Source organism: Acromyrmex echinatior, chromosome 4, assembly GCF_024713525.1.
Source record: "Acromyrmex echinatior isolate Ae372 chromosome 4, ASM2471352v2, whole genome shotgun sequence".
Taxonomy (NCBI): domain Eukaryota; kingdom Metazoa; phylum Arthropoda; class Insecta; order Hymenoptera; family Formicidae; genus Acromyrmex; species Acromyrmex echinatior.
In genome coordinates, this window is record NC_141855.1 from 15,753,614 (window position 1) to 15,774,902 (window position 21,289).

The 21,289-nt window shown below is 36.5% G+C and overlaps 1 protein-coding gene across 2 annotated transcripts; it reads right to left on the minus strand.

Annotated features, from left to right (window-relative positions):
• Nucleotides 1-2,533: 2,533 nt before the first annotated feature.
• LOC105145482 (uncharacterized) lies at nt 2,534-19,489 on the minus strand. Of its 2 annotated transcripts, XM_011055030.2 has the most exons (8): nt 18,534-19,489; nt 15,994-16,161; nt 13,693-13,877; nt 12,184-12,422; nt 11,511-11,789; nt 5,481-5,820; nt 3,841-4,129; nt 2,534-3,729 (listed from the first exon to the last, which is right to left on the minus strand). In XM_011055030.2, the coding sequence occupies exons 2-8, from the start codon at nt 16,153-16,155 to the stop codon at nt 3,508-3,510; spliced, it is 1,716 nt and encodes a 571-aa protein (XP_011053332.2). In that variant the 5' UTR covers nt 16,156-16,161; nt 18,534-19,489; the 3' UTR covers nt 2,534-3,507. The 2 variants fall into 2 exon arrangements, with proteins under 2 accessions (XP_011053332.2, XP_087261443.1); XM_087405317.1 differs by lacking the exon at nt 18,534-19,489 and having other exon boundaries at nt 15,994-16,177.
• Between the last annotated feature and the right edge of the window lie 1,800 nt (nt 19,490-21,289).

Below are 21,289 nucleotides of genomic sequence, written 5' to 3' on the forward strand. Positions count from 1 at the left end.
ATACACATCGGAAACAACGGCACTTCCGACACATAGCATTCTCTTTTCCATCACGTACTCTTGTCTTTAGATAGACACGAGGTCATCATAGCTCACACTAATTTATCGTTGATGACGAAGTTATGAAAGCCAAATTGTTTTATATATAGGAAAGTACTTAGGTATTCACAATTCGTAATTATATTTTTACATAAATTTTTACTTTTTATTTTATATATAATATTAGATGTTTTTATGTTTAGAAAAATGCTTCCTGAAATTTAATTTTCAAAGAAATAAATTCTAAATTGAGTAATTGATATCGATATTATTGATCAAATTTATGATATTTAAGTCGTGTAGTAGAAACCTCGAAACATTTTATATCTCGCGGTGCGAATAAGTAAAGGTAGGACAGGAATGATACATAGATTCAAAGCGCGCAATATAGTGTCTGGCATTTAACCAGGAACTATCGCGTGCACGCGCGAGTATAAAAGCCCTGGGGCTCGTGAGACCCCTATAACAGGTCACTGCCATCGAGAGAAGCGAGCAGGTTCGAAGCGCTGAATCCCTTTACAGAAGAAGGAGAGCCTGTTTATCCGTGCTGCATTTCACACGCACATATACTTGACACATACCATACAAATTGTACATTAGAATCAAATAATTTCGTAGAGTAGAAGCGCTTTCGTCATTCAAAATCATTCAGAAAAGATACAGGACAAATAATTTTCATATTACGTTCAATAAGAATCTAACAGGAAATTGTTTCTCACTTTTGTATTCAAAAGATGCGAAAACAGCTGTGTCTCTGAGAATTTAAACATGAAAAACGTGGTAACGCAACGGTAATCAAATTTCTGAATTACATTAGGCGGCGTGTGAATTACGTTACAAGACAACGACATGGTCGGTACCGTTTTTAATAACGGTCACCCGATATAACGATCTGTTAGAGGATGTAACAATGTTCCGCGTCATTACGAATCTCATCAGGCAGCGGGAAAAAGACAGACAGTGACAATTTTATGCGTCTTATAATCTCGACTTTACCTCTGCGAAATTATAGTCCAGGTTTAGAGATTATGGTTTACGAAACATCGCAATAAGAGCATTCTCGCGGAGCGATGTCACACGTTTTCTACATAGATTAAACAATAATGAATGAAAGAGGATACGAGTGAAAACGAGAGATATGAATAAATCGCGAATATCGAAATATGTTCGATGTTGTAATGTCTTGTTGTAATGAGCGAAAAGACTTTCTCGAAATTATAATACACTTAGCCGCTTGTACTTTTCTCCGTAAACCGCGATATGTATCGATTTCTGTGCGAAATCACTTTATATTGCATTTGAGCAATTTCTCCTCTTAATGCGAAAGTTGATACGCGAATATCTCTAGCTGTTACTTAGTTATTTGCATTTAAATTTTTAAATATGCACAATGTGTATATCGCACTATCAGAGAGAAAAGTATTATGTTTTTGCCGGTAAAGCAAACTTTTTTTTCATTATAAAGAATTTTGAAAATATCAAAACAATATGTATGCTACTTCTATCTACTTTGCAATTACGAAATCAATTTATTACTTTAATCAATTTACAATAAGTTCAATCGAGTCAAATATTCATAATTTTTTTTATCACAATAATACATTTATTACATAACACATTTATTATAGACACTAAGCTGCTATTTGTTGGATAGGTAACATTTAATTCTTTGGAACGTTTAACATTTAATAAATTTTCTAAATTATAGAATCTTGGTGCGCAGATATGTATTTTTTTCGCGTACGTTTTATATCATTGCTGTAAATGTGGAACGCCCGTTGCATTTGGAATGTAGGGTTTGATGAAATATATAATAACATAATTTGGAGACATCTTCTTGGAAATTGGAAAGATCAATGCTGATGCGCCATGCTTGTGTCCGATTTTTTCACTTCTATATCTCGTATGCATGTGAGTGCCACCGTAGGATTCGTTTTATTACAATAGAATGTCTTCCTTACATAAGATCCCGATGTTGCTACGAGGATGATTGCGAAATGAATTAAACGAAGATTCATGGTGTGTTACACGCGCTATTTTCTAGAATTCTCATCATATAACTAGAAATAGAAACATATTATTTTAACTCGGGATAGACACTTATGTTACATAATACTATACATTAATAAGAGAAATGTTCAATTAATTTTTTTTATATAAAGCAAAATCTATTATATTTTTATAATTCTTAATGTACACCTTATTTAATAAGAAAATATGTTTTTATGTCAAAGATTGACTTACTGGCAACTTTCTATTAGTAAAGAAGACAAATTTTTATGAAATAATTTTTATGTAAAGTTTTTGATCAATATTTTGCACATTTCAATTATTATATATAAATAAAATTGTGTAACAATATATCCAAAAATGTAAAATAAGTATTCGCTGAATAAATTTGTTTTTAGATTTATGTAACTATTATAGTTTTTAATTTCTCTCGTATGTTCGACGATTTCCATAGATCAAAGGAAGAAATAAATAATACCACAAATTGTTGTTACAATTATTATTGATACAGTTATTATCAGTATTACTGTATTATTACTATTATTATTATATTGTTAGTGTGGCATAACAATATGGTACGTAATACACGGGATCGTATTAGAATTCATTCTTTTGATCAGGATGATCTTATCAATAAAATCCTGCGTTCATATTCGATAACAACAATATGAAACGGAATTGAATTCATCGAAAATGTAATACATATACAAGCTTCTTTTACTTTCGTTACATACATATACAAACTTCAATCGGCATTGACTGTTCAGTGGTACGATACGTGAGCAAATCATCAAAGTCACAATCTGCAATTAATTTTAACTCTTAAACGCCTTTCGGAATGGCATAAATTTTTTTCCAATGTTTTTCTAATACTTTTTTCATTGCTTATACTTTTTTTTATTAATAAAGATACATACATATTTGCTTTGTACCGTTATGTTCCTTAATGTCTGACATTTTAATTAAAAAGAAAACTGTTTATAATATGTTCATTATTATGAAAGTTATAAACAATCGAATTGGATTAGATATGCTATATCAAATCAAGTATGTAACGTCTTGTAGTGTGTGACGTTCAAAGGTTGAAACATACATTCAAATTATTTCACTTTTTATTTGTAACAATTATTGTATAAACAATTTTGCTAATTACATTGCATTAAACGATTCATTATATAATACAATTTAGTATTTTATGCAATCGATAGTAAAGAATTATATTAATATTAATCGAAAACTCTTCCTTGTTAACATTCCAAAGTCAAAAAAATAAAAATATCCATATCGCAGTTCTCTCTCCTTTCTCCTTCCTCATGTTATTCCAGAGGCGGGATAAAGGCCATTAACCATGAACATACTGAACGGTCAAGGCTCAGTGCATAATAATGCAAAAATAATGATAGCGCGATATGTCGGTTAATTCATTAAATAATTCACCAATTAAAACGGGCTAGCGCATTAATAGGGATGAAGCGCAGCCAGGCCCAATCTCGGCGGCTCGGCGTAGCTGTGACGATATCTACCGGATGTTGGGATCATTTCCAACGGCGGTCTGGCACTTTCACGATCGAGTCCAGGATATCTTTCATGCTCCGACAATTCCTGATAGGTCGTGCTTCTCGTTCGCAACTTGTCGCGTAATTCTCGTGGGTGCTGTGCACGTTCTCGAAATTCTCGCATCTGTTTAATAAAAAGATATAAAAGTCGTTATAATTTTTAAACTTACTTTTATTATGTTTAGTGCTTACATTAGATTTAGTGCTAAATGCAATTTAAAAACGTCACTCTTACATCTCTCTGATCTACGAGAGTCCTCTGATCTCTAAAATCTCTGCCGATCGACAAATTCTCGTAGAAGCTCCTTGGTCGCGGTCTCGAAATCTCTGGTTCGGATGGTCGTTCAATTGCATAATGATGAGTCCTGGGTCGTGGTCTACCCTTGTAAGATATGGCATTTTCACGATCAAGCACGTCCGGTTGATTTCGTCTGATTGCATGTTCATGCGAGGACATAGAGTTTAAGCTTGCAGGATATTGACGGCCGGATCGATCCTCGTGAACCTGTCTAGCCGACTGGACTCTATTAAATAATAATATTAATAAATTTTTACATTCAACAAATCAATTGACAATGAATAATAATAAAAAATTAATACACAAAATCTGAACGTGATTCTAGTTCAAAACATTAATTTAGTATACGTTCATTCTGAATTTAGTATACGTTCATTCAATCTGAGAGTTAGTCACCTAATTTTTATCTAAACAATTACCTGAATTATTTTTTTACTTTAATTAAAATCTATTACTAACAATATACTATTTCTAACAATATATTATATGTTGATTATTTTCTAATTTATTAGTATTTGAAAATATTATGGATGTAGATTTAATCACAATTTTCTGAAAAAAGTAAATTGAAACTAAACAAATATTAAGTGAAATATATAAAAACACGTTAAATAGCTTATTATTTCTTAGTATTTCTAAAAAAATAAAAATTTTAATTATAATAATATTTTATTTACCTGCAAAAGATGAAATTGCATATTTAAAAGTTCATATTTAAAAGAATAGTTATTAAAAAACTACGAATGTATTGAAAAATTATTTGACAGCAATTCACATTTTTTGCTGGAATATAAAAAAAACACTCTAGATAACTATTCCCGAATTACAATTAATAACTACATATATATTCCATGGAAAATTTTTCTTTCTATAAAATCACATTCAAATCCAAGAGACATTTTCTACAAAAAATTTAAGAATGTGAACATACAGGATACGCTCTACTCTCTCTAATTGCAATTTCTACAAACATTTTCACGAACATATCAAGATTTATATCTTTACAAATCTCTCTCTTGTGAGAACGCGTTTAGTGAAAATGTTTGATACTTGAAACCCGTTCGAGCGTGGAAAGCTGGATAAAACCATATATGTGCAAAACGAAAAACGATGGTTGATGTCGCGTTTACTGATATCTCTGGATTGATAATCTTGACACTGATACTGCATTCCGACTTTTACTCACGATCAAATCACGCATTTCGCAAACTACAGAGTACTACATTCGTTTGTATTTAAATACAAACAGAATCATGAAATACATTTCTTATTAGTAGAAGATAAATTTTTCCGATTTTGATTTTATTTGTAAATTTCATTATTTAGTTTGTATAAAATTCATTCTTAACCCTCTGCGAACAGATGGAAAATCAATATGGATGATATGTGAATATATCTCATGCCCCATACTGTACTTCATCATAAATATACTATAATTTAATATGATTCGTAACAACGCTCTAGCTGCACGAAACCAGCAACATACGCACAGTACTTTATAAAAAGTTATAGAAATTCATCTTGCTGGGGTATGGGGTAGGTACACCCCATCTGATTCGCGGAGAGTTAAAGCACACCTGTGTACAGGATGATGCTCGATGTCTCTCTGCCTGAAGAGAATAGGCCTGGCAGTGGCCTCCCTCTCCATCGCCCTAAACATTTCCTTAGCATCTTGGAACCTCTCTCTGGGACTGGTCACCTCGCCGGGATTCATCCTGGGTTGATATTGAGGACTTGGTGATCGCTGTCTAAATTCCGCCGCTCGTCGATTTCTATTGCAACTTGGTGAAACTCCCCTATTTGCTTGATTGGATAATCTTTCTGGGCTTCGCGGCAGTCGCGGCAATGTCAGACTTGCAGCTGTCTCCACTTCTGGTAAATAGTCATTGTCCTCGTTTGGCACGCCCCAATCGTCATCTGCAAATGATTAACATATAATTATAGTTAACACATTAACATATAATTATAGTTATTGCTTATAATTTCACTTCATTTATATTATATTCGTTGAACATATTCTTCATTTTTGACTTATTGCAGTTCTTGTAGTAATTATAAGCTTAATTATAAAAACCAATAATTTATCTTTGTCTATATATATTTGATAAAAGGCTCAATAAAATGTTACATTTTTGACACTTTTGTTTAATAACAGCCTTTCACCTTTTGCTTTTATTTTGTTTTGTAAAACGATAAGCTCGGATGAAAATCAAGTAGTGTCTACAACCGATTGGCCCTCTTAATCTTGGCCGGCGGTAATTCTCGCGGAATTTGGCATCTCGATGAGGTCAAGAAAGATTTACAGAGCGGTAGCGGGCTAAAAGGACGTAGAAGGAGAGGAGAGAACACCGATGTGAGACTCCGAAAGACATGAAGAGGCTGAGAGATGCCTCAGGCTGTGGGCCGAGAATGCGGAACTTTATTCCGTACGTACAACGGCCTCCCACGAGGTCGATTCACGCACGAATTTATGCGCTGCCGGTCGTCCTCGTCGTCGTCGTCGTCGTCGTCGTCGTCGTCAAGGCAACGTCTCATCATCATCATCATCATCAGCATAACTGTCATTACCCGTTGCCGTAAACAACGACGACACGGAGCGGCGCTCTCGACTCCCGTCTTCTCTCGGATGCGCATGGAAACTCTCCTCTTCGAAGAAGGACTCCTTTGCGCAACGATTTGCAGTAAAATACAGAGGCGGAATGTATTAGGTAAGAATCGCAGGATGAAATCCATCAAGAGTGTCCTCTCTGAGAATTTTATAAATGCTTTTGGCTCTTTTGACCATGTCGATGAGTTGGAATTATAATTTATAGTCAATTATAATATTTATCACACCGTGCAAATAGATACGATTTGTAAAGCGTTTGACCAACGGTGTAGTTTTTATTTATTACAATATCGGCTTTAGAGATGCATGTATAACGGTAGATAATAAGATATTAAAAATTCGTACACAATAAAACGTCGATGAGGTCGTAATTGATTAGCATCGCTGAGAAGCGATAAGCTGACATCTAATCTCCGACCACGATCTAAACAGCATTAAAATAGTTTTGCGCGAAACGTAGCTACGTCATGTAAGGCGATGCAGAGGCGAATCGTGACTGTAAGATGTGCCAAGGCAGTTAAGTATGTCACGTCGCTTTAAACCGCAAGGATTTCTGGTAGGAGCAAACGAGGCGCCGTTCACACGGTGGGACAGTGAAAAAAAAATCAGATGTTGATTATCGCGGTCCAGCATCTGTCGCGTCCTCTCTAATCGTGCGAAATATAAATATGACGGAAGGAGGATGCGTATCTGCGTGTCGCGCTTCTCGATTATCCGATCTAGAAATATAATCATCGATTTATTCAATGTCCCCGAATACAGCAATCATTTCGATTCTAAAGTAAAAAATTTTGGACAATTTGTATGATTGGTACTACGAAGTTCTAAATTGTAGGTAAAAAAAACTTTGAACCTTCATCTATTGATCGCTGTAAGACGGAGATTCACTTGCATTTTGTAATTCGAACGAAACGCAAGATGTAGGTTAAAACTTAAAGTATAGTTTTCATAAGATGTAGTTGAAGATTGAATAAGCAAATTGTCTTTTCTTTCGCATAAAAATCACGCAGAGTCGTGTAGCTTCGATTACAGAATATTACATTTATATTTAATATAAATGTAGAAACTGATTAAACCGCGAAATCTTTAATACGTATTGTGGATTCGAGGATGGGGAGATCTTGTTTGTATTAAACGATGAATGAATCTTCGCAGGCGGGTGGTCAGTATTGTAGCTTCAACGCGCACATGCGATAGCTTCGAAATTGAACACATGATTCGGACATATCTCAGCGATATCTCCCCTGGGGAGACTCAGCAGTGCGCTTTATCGAATAACATAAACAGTATTTTCTTTCCACTTTATTATTTGTATTGTCACAGCGACCGACCCGCCTTAACGCACGCTGGATCGCTCGAAAAGGAAAGTTTACCGTAAAACCACAAAAGGGTTCGTGACAATGGAATCAATTTGTAATTTAATTTAGAGATTATTGGAGGCTAAAAAATTGTACACCAAAGTTACGCAACATTTAATAATTTAAAAGAGTCGGATAATCAATGTGTACCTGTGACGCACACGATTTCAGACTATTATTTTGACATCGTTAGCTAATTACTGTTCATAATGAAGGAATCGATGTTGCTAGCCATACGTTAATTGCGTGGGATACTTGAATTTTGTTTATCTGCACACAGGTTTATCGAAACCGCGGACGAACAGCTTTCGTACAAAGTCTGGCTGCCAATATCGGCGATCGGCTGATTTTTGTGACCGTACATAGCCCTGGAGCCAGTCGAGATACGTACGCCCGTTGTGCCATGGTACCTGCCGCTGACACGACGACGTCCTAACGGTATTCCTTCCACTGTAACAGGTGCTCAATACAATCTCTCTCGGTGTACAAGCTTAACGCCGGAGCCGAGCGTATCTACCGGTATCTACATGGTGCGGCGGGGATATCAGATTCGTCGTTTTTTTTTTTCCCTCCTTCTTCCTCATCTCGAAATTTATTCAACGACATTATATGGGTCAGTCGTCCGTTAAAAACACGTTTCTCGTGAAGTAGGTACGCCCCAGAGGACGAAGTTCTGATATACGCACATCGCGTGCATCTTAATGTGCACCGCTGCATATCAGACTGCACGCTGTTTTATACAAAAGATAAAAAGATAAAGCAAGTAGGATGGATTCGTACGTGCGCACGATTCTGGCTCGAGTACCAATAAATAAGTATTTATACTAAACATCACCGTTATTTTTCTCTCTATCGTTGCGTTCCCATTTTCAAGATACTCTTCCTCTAAACTCTGGATCCTAAAGGGTACACAAATGAAATAAATTTCTCTCAATCGGATCGTGAGTCTTTAAATGCCTCTTCTTTCATCAAATGATGATAGTTATAATTTGTTGTCTGCTTATCGATCCATCCACTTTAATAGATACTTTTAACCGCAAAAGTTTCGGTTATTGTGACGGTGAAAAAACTTAAATGGCCGGATGGGATTTCTCATGGGATTCTTTCGCGTTACGGTTAATTTTCTTGAATTCGATAAATAAATTCGTTGCGTTTAAGAGTTTAATTCATGCGTATCACATAACTTGATGAAAATTACAAAAGTGAGCAAATTTATTAGTGTCGATTATAAAATTAAATTATAAATAAAATTTAAAAAATTTTAATATTTTATATTTGTTCATTTTTCTAATAAACGCACCGAATTATAATATACAATCCTTAGCTCTTTACATGAAGATATGATTTCGTGCACTTTTTTCACATAAGGCCTAATAGCCTTTTAATCTAAACTTTTTACACGGTTCATTTTTCCTTTTTTTTTCTTACGTTAAGTTCAGAACATAAAAAGAACATAGTCGCACGATGCGTGTATCCCGTGAATGAGAAGTTTTCAAGCTTTACCGCGAAAGTGAATGATTTTATTGAAGAAGATTGCATGCACAATGGCAAACCAGCCAGATTCGATTCCGTGTTCAATACAGATGTCTCGATGGCGAAACAGCCGGAAAAGAAAGAAGGAAAAGTAGACGAGTGCTCAAAGACGACAACGAGAAGCAATTTTTCGTAGCTATACCAGCAAACTGGGTTACGAGGTCGCTCGGATCGCCACTGCCCAGTTTTCTACGAGAGTCGATAAGATTCAAGCTGGGCATCCCGCGAGTAGAAAGCGCCCAAATTTTTGTCGTCACCGGTCGGGTATGAATCTTTGGAAGCATTTCCGCTTTCATGCGCAGGAGACGTAGAGATTGCTGAGAGATACGCTTAATTTTTTTTGTTTCTTCAAGTCAGAATAACAGCGAAAAGATAAAGAAACTCAATCCCAATTGGTTTGTCTCGATATCCTTGACAATGACAACGATAAATACGCTGCTATTTTCGACAATCAATTTTTGACAAAAGTTTTTTAGACAGTAATCACTTCGCTCTCTACATTTATTGCCGCACATAAAGTTGATTTCCCCGATCTCGATGGTTCTCCTCGCTTCGAGAAGAATGATTATTAGATGCTCGATCATTTCCTGAGACGGATCGCGAAAAGAAGAAGCGAGGACTTTCACTTTCGTACGGCGCCCAGCGTCGGCTTGCATTAACGTTTAACCGGCGCAATGATGCGTCCAGTCAACAGCATCGCGAGATTATTCTAAAAACTTTCCATTTTGCAATTAGCCGCAAATTACGTAACGACGCAATTGTTTTTTTTTTCTGCGCTACTTGTGTTGTACACGGCGCGTTTACGTAACTTCAATCTTCTTCTCCCACAATCGATCTCTCCGTGTCGTCGACTTTCGATATTTTACGACGCGATTTACAGATCGGTCTTAGAACATAAATTGAACAAGTTGTACACAACTTTCGAGATACTACAGTTATCGTGCGTGTACAAGACTGCAATAAATTTAATTGCCGGGAGTCAACATGGTATAAATTTTCCATTAAGTATGCCAAATAAGAAGGTAAATTGCGTCGAAATAGCAGCTTCGAGGTAAACCCGTGTGTTTACGTCCTGAAAACCTATTTTCACGGCCATGTAACGTACCTACGCAACGATACTCTCGGAGATATTGGCCAACGATGAGGAATTTCTATGAACTGCGAGCATAATATTCATGGCAAGTTTCTCACTCGCTAGATGCAATTGTCACGCTTGCAGCCAATTTTACGCACGCTCCTCGGCAGGCTTTCTTGAAATGGGATGTTGCATTGTAACTTGACGCAACGATTGAGTCGCGAAAATATCTCTCAGATATTGCAACGACCTACTTGCTAACGCCTAATTTCATGCACATGCTTCTTAATATTAATACGAAATTTTAATTATCAAGTAATTACTAGTTACAAGGTTTTGTGCAAGAGCATATAAAGACTGTTTATAGACGCGGGATTTAAATTCCATTTCTATTAGGTCAGATTTTTAAGATACAAGAGAAAGCATTTTTTGGATCGGTTCCAAAGTCATAAATTAAATTTATTATTAAAATTATCAAAATTCAGTAATAATCTAGTACGTTTCGTCCAATAATCTTTGTAACGTTTCTCAATTATCGTCAAATCCTGGTAGAACATTCGCCTTATACACATCATGTATTGCATCCCAATTATTCGAAAAGATATGCTACATTTTAAAATTGATATGCTATATTAAAAATTTGACCGATAAAATTTTTCCGAGGGCAGAAACTTAGAGTCTCAAAATATCGAAAAAGTTGTTTCTTTTTCTTGCACAAAAAATTATTAAAAATTTATAAACCAGTGTTATTAAAAAAATATCGGAGATCTTCAGAATTTAAGATATAAAGATTTTACGCGAATTTGTGTAAACATAAAATTGCAAATTGATTTATAAAACAGAGAGTTATTAAGAACATCAAAGAGAAATTATCTAAAGAATCTTAACATATTTGACAATCGATTATTCAAGATAAAAATATTTCAAACAAAGTATTTCACTAATCTAAGAGAATTCTATGTTGTTATAATATTTATAATACGATATTTGGCTTATCATTGCACCAAACCTTTACTGTATAAAAGTCACTCACCGGAAGAGGAATCTCTAGACGGTCTAGACGGTCTCTGACCGAGAGGATGGTGCGTTTGATAGGGTGGTGGCGTCGCTGCGCTATCAGATCCTATGCCGCTGCTGGCTGCACTTCTCGTGCCACCCCTATCAACGGCCGTGCTACCACCCACGATAGTCTGATTTAGGCAACGCCTGAACTCGATGCCGGCTAAGTTACCGTGGTGTCTGTGCACAGTGTCGTAGTCACGCGGCGGTAGTAATATCGGGCCGACGTCGTTGTCGCCGGAATTGCCTCTGCCTGAAACACGATTATCTTCTTCGTATTCACGTTTCCTTGACACGTATGACGCGCGCGCGGACATTTATCGTTCTCTTGTGAACAGCCAATATCGCCACAAGAGCAGCATTTCATACGAATGCAAAAATTTTACTCGTAATGAGAAAGATGAACAAAATCCTGAGACATTCCAAAAAACCGTTCTTATGATTCATATTGTATTTTACGTTTATATTTCCTTTTTTATTTATTTAATAAAATATGTAATATGTATAAAATATGTCTTTTTGTTTAATCTTTTACATAGTATTCTTCAAAATATTCTCCATTTGCTTTTCAATATCGGTATAACGAAATCTTGTATAATCAGCGTGATAAACACATGGTAACAATGCTAAAAAAAAATAATATTTACCTAATTTTGCTCGCAACTCGGCGGCCAAAGATTCATAGATAGTCGTAGTTTGGACCGGATCGTGTCTGAGCTCACCGCTACCTTCGGAAGACTCAGATTCTCTGGTACTTCGGCCATCGCTACCTAGATTGCTGCGGATTCTACCTTCGCTTGCCGTGACCCTGGCCAAATTGTCAGTGTGTGACGCGAGCGCTTTTAGCTGGCCACCTAACAATTCGGCGGTCTCGACCGAATCGCATCTAGAATGGGTCAAAAGTAAGGCGAAAGATAAATGAAGTTTCGCCTTTATCAAAATGACAAAGGAGTAAAATGAGAGATAAATGTAATCTCATTCTGTCGGCTCTATAGCGATACCCCAGAATTGTAAGTTACCTGTCTTCCTTTATGTAACATTGCGTGCATGTGTGCTATACTAAATATAAAAACAATAAAGCAGCGACGAAAATAAGATTGCATAGATAATGTACGGTATAAAACTTCTGCGTACGATAAAGTATGAGATTAAGTCGCTCTGTTTATAAAAAATACGGGAATGCGCATATTATTACAAATAGATGTAAATTTATGATAATCTGCATTGCCAGTAAGAAAATGATCGGCTACTGCTACTCATTTAGATCGTCGGTACGAAGTACAGAATACACTATTGTGTAGTTGTAATATTTCGTTCGATGTAGCTCTTCTATGTAGCAAAATGTTCTTTAACGGGACTTTCATTTGAGCATGTCAAAGAGATCGAGCGCTTTCGCGGTAAACTTTGATTGTCATTACAATCACCATCGGTGTTGATTCTCAAGGAACGACATTTTATAATTTTATTTTTATCCCCATCTCGTGCACAAAATAAAATTCATTTGACACTTCTAAACTTGGAATAATTACTTTTAACATAATTTAATTATCGTGCCGCTGTAAAGGAGATCGTTGAACTAATAACTCTGATAATTTGCAATTTAATAGCAAGGTTGCTTCGAATACTTTTATTCGTTCGCATGGCAGCTTTGCCGCAACGATATAACGTGACTGAGCTACGTGTGAACATCGCGAGATTATGAAAATCATTAACGATCCGTTAGAATTACGAAAGTCATTAATTAAAGAATGAAACGTGACTCGCGTAATGAGATCGAGGAGATGAATGGTTTCTGTTTAACCGCGAATTCCTGACACGGACTTGATGAATAAACAGCGTGGTAGGTCGCATCTTAGGTTCCCATATTTATATTTGCATTCTTAATAAAGATCTCTATGCGCTCTTAAAGTTCTATATTCTTGCCTGATTAACGAAAGAGCGATTCGAACGTGTTTGGCCGACTACGGAAAAAGAACAAAGCTAATTAGCTCGAAAATCGTCTTATTTTCATTCAATCTTATTGTAATATTTATAATCAATATTACAATGTTGTGTTAAAAATTAGTTCTCTTAGTTTAGTCTTTAATTTATACAGCTAATTTATTACACACATATTAAATTCTTGTTAGTCTGTTATATTAAGTTGATATAGTAACCTGTATGCGTGCACATGCACGGGATTGTTCGTCGCTGGATTTGGCAGGAGCAGAGTCGCGGCCACGATGTCTTCTCGCTGTACGGCTGCCAGCACCGCGTGACCCGGTACCAAGTGTTTGACTGCCGACCTCGTCGATCCACCAGGATGAACAGTTTGTATAATCTTCAGACCTTTGTTGCTCACCTATCAAATATAAATGTACGTTGTTCACATTGCTGGTTGCGAAGATTGCGCGCAGATTCCTTGCGCAAACCGCGGCTTTGTTTGCACCTCGTGAATCGCGAGGATTCTTCGCGATACGTTCCGCATTATGGTTGCAGCGTTTAAATGCATATTTAATAAAATAAACATAGATTGATGATAAAAAGCCTACATGATGTCTCGGAAGACCTTATTTCTTTGAATGTTCAACGTGATGATAATATTAGGTCATTTAAAAAGTATCCGCGGTTTTTTGTTCAATTTTTGAATGAAAAAACCGCGGATACTTTTTAAATGACCCAATATCGTTCGCATTAGTTAGTAATTAATTCATAATAATCCAAGTTTCTCGCATCGTACAGTTTTAACGTTCTCGCTATTACCTTGTTCTTCATCTCGCATCCCGCACAAACGTTCGTCCTTGTATTTAAAGTGAATCACGTGAGAGCAGATATGCAAGAAGGCGTGTGCCGCATTATTCTCTTTCTCGTATAATGTGTTCCACTTCGCGAAAACACTTAATTACCGTTCTGTCGATCATTGCTACGATTCAAATTACTGAAACGATTGTGAGACTGGTTATGGATATCTGCCACCCACGGATACTCCACGGACTTTCCTCGCGCATCGTTGCCGCGCTGACAATTAAACTTACACAACGATTAGGTGAATCTTGTTTCATAATTGCATTCTTTTTTCGACACGATGTACGTGCCTTGCTGTGAATTTCTACATGGTCTTCTGTATGGTAAGTGTACATTTTGGACAAGTGGAAAAAGCCAGTAGTAAAAATAAAGAGAAAGAGAGAGAGAGAGAGAGAGATAAAAATATATAACATTTGATATATCATAAAAAATATATTGTAAAAAATATCTAACATAAATATAGATATTTATATATTAAATATTTTTTTATATCTGTTTATTATATCTGTTTTACTTTTTAGCCATACAAAGTAAACAAAAACCTTTAACGAAAGTTCACGATAATGTACAAATATCAAATTAGAAATAAAACCTAGTCAGTTACTCAACTGTCCATCAGGTTTCTATCGCAGTTCAGGTGCAATAATCTTCTTTCAACAGCACGAGCGCATCTGGTGAACTCTATAACGACTAGGAGGACGCTAGTTAAAAATTCATCACAAAGAAATCGTTTGCTTCATTTGACACCGTTAATACGAGCGCTAAATCATGTCTCGGGCTGTCCGGATTCGAAAACCACGACTCGAAGCGAGATTTATTGCATCACATACTGGCGGCAAACGCGATTTCTAAACGAGCGAGCGTATCCTTTTTCAGACACCACTTAATATGCGCCGGGAAGCGCGTATCACGTGTCCGCGTTTAACGGTCGCGAAACAGTTTTGGCATCGTGTGTTTAATTTCTCTTTTCTCCATCAAAGTAGCGTATTAGTACTGCACTCGTTTCTGTAAGATTCGGGTCAGTGAATTTATTATTACATTTACTCGAGCGGCGAACGCGTAACGTTACAAATACATAATCAAAATTTGCCTTCGGAAACTTCATTTCATTGCGTTGTAATTGTCAGAAAGGGGATCATGTATTAAAAAGAACACGCATCCTTTCACCAATCTTAATTACAGACATAAGGATGTTGTAACGAGAATTATTAAAAATGTGCTATACGGATGATTCTTTCCTCCTTCGCAACACATATTGCGAACGCGCGCATATTCCATCGCGGTTAACGCATCTCTCTTCATTCAGTCGCGCGCTTATTGAAAATTCCCACGTTCCTAAAATGCACCAAAAGCGCTGTCAAACTGCGACAGAACTCGTTCGTTTCACTGCAATCGACTGGACGGGAAAACTCGTCGAGCAAACCTGTGGCTACGGGTCGTAATTTTGCAATTTTTGTGTTCTCCGGCGACTGCTTTCACTGTCATACGCGTGGACACGCATGAAAAAGTAAAAAACGAAGAAGAAGAAGGAAAAAGAAAATTAGGAAATTACGATAGTATAATCAACGCGAGTTCCGGTCGGTTAAACGCATAGATTCGCTGATTCGTTTCCGTGCACCGTGATATTTTCGGTGCGCGCCACCGAAACCGGATTTCAGGATGGTACCACTCACCTGCAATGTGACCTTGAAAGGTTCTTGAAGTCGTTCCCGTTCCAGCAGGTAAGCTATGGCACCGGGCATCGCGTCCACCCCCTTGGCCTCTCTCGCGCCAAGATACCAAACGTAATAGAAGCTCTTCTTGACATCCTTACTACCCCTTAGGCGCAGAGCCATCACTCACTGTTCGCGGAAACAAACGGATTTCATCATTTCATCTTCTTCGGCTCGTTATCCAGGAAACGAATTGATACGGTGAATGCGTTGGATTATGGACGGCCCGTTAGTGGGCGTATTCGACACTTAAACGACTCATCAGATGAGTGCCATCGATTTATTTGATTTTTTTTTAAATTCAAGATCATAAACAATAATTTTCTTGCAATATTTCTGCTTTCGATCATAAACTTTAGCTCTATAGAAAAATAAATATATTACAGCGTAATGATAATTTAATGTTTGAAGGTACATGCCATTACACTAAAAAAAATTTAATAAATCTTAATATTAAACATATATTACTTAGTAAAAAATATTTACTTGATAAAAAAATGATGTTCAAATATGTGAATGATTCTTGTACAAATATATATATATATATATATATATATATATATAAATGTTATGTTTAAATTTAGTAAATACACAGTTAGTATATTTGAATAAATATAATTTATATATAAATATAAAATTTATATATAAAATTTATATATAAATATCATTTGAATAAATATTTATTAAAATTTAGTACATTTTTTTTCAGTGTAATAGAACTTGCGATACAAAGAGGTAATATTAAGTCTTACGACAATTCGTCGTTTTTAATTACTGTAACGAGGAGTGCGTTCAAAGAGATGCTGTTAATGCTATTCATGCGTGTCATTTTATTCTTGTTTTACATCTAATGATAAAGATAGAATGACATAAATAGCGCTAATAGTCTAACCGACGCACCCGAGATCTTTTAATATCACGGTTTGAAATATTTCAATAACAAATTAAAAAATCGTGATAGAGGTGTTGTAATGTTAAATGGCTGAAACGAAGTCTTTTATATGATGGATAACGAGGATATATTTTGCGATAATGCGAATGTTAGTGCACGCTCACGCGCGGAAGTGTTTGTCAGAGGTACGGAAATTGCGGATAATCTTACTATCGCGTGGAACGCGAAATGGACACTATTTCCTGCATAATTTTTCTTTAATTATACCCTATGCCTCTCGATTATGAAAAAATGTCAATTTTCCACAAGCCAGACTTTTTTATCTGTCCGCTGCTCGAGGAGCATGAGCGAGCCTGTCGGTTCATCCACTTCCTCAATTACTTTCACGCTTAAACCCGTTTCCACGTTATCCATCTCGCGGCGGATCATTTCCCACTGATCCCTAACGACGCTGATGCTTTATAACAAAAATATTTTGCAAGATGAAAATGTGCTGACTGCTGATACATATCGCACGATTGACAAGAAAGATCAATGTGGAAAATTTGTATTTCTAACGTCGTCGACCTCAGTGAGTATCAATGTTTGATGTTCTACCATTCTGTTATATTTCACTTTACTATTATTCCAATTAGTTAAATTTCTACACAAAGTGAAATACTAAATTTTACGATTTTACAATAATAAGTTAAATAAAACCGCAATTTTTCGCAATAAATTTTTTAGTACTGCTAATAGCGCACATTGTTATAAAATCAATTCAAAATTTGAATTGATAAAATTATTATTTTAGTTTACGATTGCGTTGCAAGTTCGATAGTAATTGACAATCAGTTTATATAACTGAAAGATGTATTTTAAAATTTAAGTAGAAATATTATTAGATACCAATATCTATCTTTAATTTCATTTGATATTTTCTTATTTATTTGATTTACGATTTTCCATCAAGTATTTTATATTAGTGAGAAAATATGCAAATTACTTTTACTGAGACTCACTAGGCAGTTTCGTAATCCGTTCTTATTTTAAGATCGTCTTAAATGTCTTAAGATAGTTGATACTATTCTGATCAGCTTATGACACCTTAAAACTGTGCTTAAGACAATCTCAAATGTAAGAATTGACTATGAACATCAGACACTGTGTTTGAAATACTTTTAGATTCGTATTTATGCGAATATGCCTCTCTACTGTTTGATTTTTACATGAATAATCCATCACAACTTAAGTAAGCTTCGCACGTTTCTTTTCCACTTGATGATATATGCGCGTACCGAATTTCAAATTCTTGATTGTACCGTCGCATGAATGGTCACATTCTTTTAAAAAACACTTTCGAAAAGTTAACATAATCGATTTTCACATTTAAAAAGAACGCACTTTAAAAGTCGCTGGCGTTATTTAAATTTTAAAAAGCATCTCGATTAAAAAAGAACAGCGGCAAACAATTGAAACACATATCGTGACGATATTTAAAAACATTAAAAGTTATTTCATCGGAATCGATCGTAACTGGTGGCTCTACCGAGAGCCCTAGTCTTCCTGCAGTAGAGAAGTATATATACTGAGATCCTATACTAACACACCATCGTAGGTCGTAACTTGCCTGTATATATATATGTCGGAGGTCTTCGCTTCGCGTTTTGCAGCTATCCAAAGGAAAATCCGCGAAATTCGCGTGCGATATCTCGGTCCTGCGCAACGAAACACGCGCGTTTCCCGTCACTCGTCAGTCGTCACATGCACACGACCGTGGGTGCACGAACACGATATGCACACCTGTAACTCGCGGCCTCGTCTGACAGCTGCGGGAACCTAACCACTTTTCCACGGGGCATGGGGCCGTAAGGCCGCTCCGCGTTGCGTTCTGCCGAGTGACGCTGAACCTGAACGCTCGTCGATTTGAACGGCGGGAACGGGACGGAACGGAACGGAACGAGGGACCAGGAGAGCGGGCCCCTCGCCTCGCCAGTCGCTGCTCGCGGATTCGCGAAGAAGCGAAATCGGCCTTCTTCGAGGCCCCTCGGCTCAGCTCGCCGACCTGTTGCACACCGAGGACGCACCAAAACTCATTTCGGGCATATCGATATGCTGAATTCCGCGGGGATAATGAAGGATACCATTATCCCTGCGCGAGCGAGAAAGAAGACAAAAAAAGAAGAAAAAAGAAGCTAGTAAACGAGGGAGAGAAGAAGCGATGATGAGAGATTTGTAAAGCCCCGCAGGGGCTTTACGCCCGGCCCTATGGCAACCTCTCACGCTTGTTCCGAAGGTCTCTGACGTCTCCCCGATCTTCTCTGCCCTTTCTCTCGCTTCTCCTATATTCCCCGCTCTCTATCTGACCGCCACACCTTCACGAAGATCAACTTGGGATCGGCCGCGACGGTAACGCGCTCCGCTCTCGGCAAGAGAAAGAGAGAGGCCAGCGACTTCTAACCGGTGCGGCGCTGCCGGACAGATTCCGTCCTGAATTCGTGTCTCGAATCCCTCTCGCCTGTTCTTTGAAGAAGAAAGAGAGAGGAACTTTCCTCTCTCTTTTCCTCTCTCCACCCGCCCCTTTGCTCTTTTCTCTCTTTCTCGTGTCTGTTCCAATGACATCTCTCTCTCTCTCTACCTTTCGGGTTATCTACCTGTTCATGTCTACCTTTTATGTTGCTTGTATTTTATTGTACCTTTCTTTGGACTTTTGCTGCACCGATCGTGGTGGAATACAAGTCCAAAGTAAACGAAGGGACAGGAAAAAAGGACGACCAATTTTATGATTTTCTTTTTTATTAGATATAAAATTTTATCGGTCCCTTTTGGGTCTCTCTTCTCACGTTATTTACTAAAAATTCCATCAAAATACGCTCAGAGAAAGAGAAAAAGAGAGGAGGGAGGAGAGAGGTAGAATAAAGCCTCTGCGAGAGCGCATCTCCCCTCCGCACTTACATCCGTATATAGACATCACAGGCTCGCTTCATCAGATGCCAGATACTTCAGAATACAAAGATTGGTGATCGATGATTTTAAGTGGATTAGCTGCTTCATATCAAAGGTGATAGATACAGAGAAATCACGAGAAAAATGAGAAGATTGATGGACAGTTTACTCGGATTTAAACGATATCTATTGCACAATCATTTAATTTGCAACTTTAATCGACTCGATCAATGAATCATACGATATCCAAGGTTTATCCAGCGATTTAACAAATATTTGCTTGAATCATCAATTGATGTAAATATTGCCTCACCATTTGATCGCACGTGATATTTTCTTTTCAACTTGAATTATATATAATTTATAAATACGTAAATTCTATACCTATCTATCTCCTTTCTTAATAATTGTATTTATATATAATAGAATACTTTCTAAGTACTTTTACAATCTCTTAGAATTATAAAGGCAGAATACATGTCATTAACATCATTAAAAGATTTACATAAGTATCAACATTTATCCAATTGAAGCGGTCATCATAATCGAAGAAATTAAAAGATTCTTAAGAGAGTGACAAATAATGAAAAATTTATTTGAGGATGTTTATAGAAAATAATAAATTATCATAAAACGAGTTTATTTTCTTGAGACAGGAAGCCTACCATTTTATAGCGGCGTATGCATCACACAGAGGGAAGTTCAATCTAATCAAAGTAACGGCTTGTAGCGATTGCCGCGCTCTGAAACGCTCATAGAAATATGTTTACATAACTTAACATATGTAAGGTGTTTGGGTACCTAATCTCGAGTAAAGATACGCAAAACTGGAAGGGACTTTAAATGAAGTGCGATGACGTTCAAATAAAATATATTGAGAAAGTGCACGCGGTCGATAATGGAACTCGCACGAAGCTTATATGAAGCAGCTGCTGGCAAATTGTGAAACATAATGCCCTTCTTGAAATTAGAAAGTTTCAATATTAAAACTTACTAAAATTAAAAATGAAAAAATTTGTTTGCAAATGAGTATGTTCAAATAAAGACGTGTTTCTATTTCGGAATTTGTTGCTTATGTAAAAAATCATAATTCCCTTTGTTTAAAATAAAAGAGGAACGATGAGATAAATTTACTGGTGTAGTATATGGTTTTAAAAGATCAAACTATTTGTGGGAACGGTGGAAATAATATACCGCTGCTAAACAATAAAATTACTCATACCGATGTCGTTTTACTGTCATTTGTGTGCATAGTGGAACTCAATTTTTGAATTTTATGTTGCAAGTATTGTTAGCCAAGCTTGAATTAAACTTTAATAATTTGTTCGATAAAAATGGAAAATCTTTTTTATCACTGTACTGTACAGAAAAGATGTAGAAAATCACGTGTATGACGTAATGTAAAATCGCATGATTGAACGGGCGTCCATGAGACGTTTC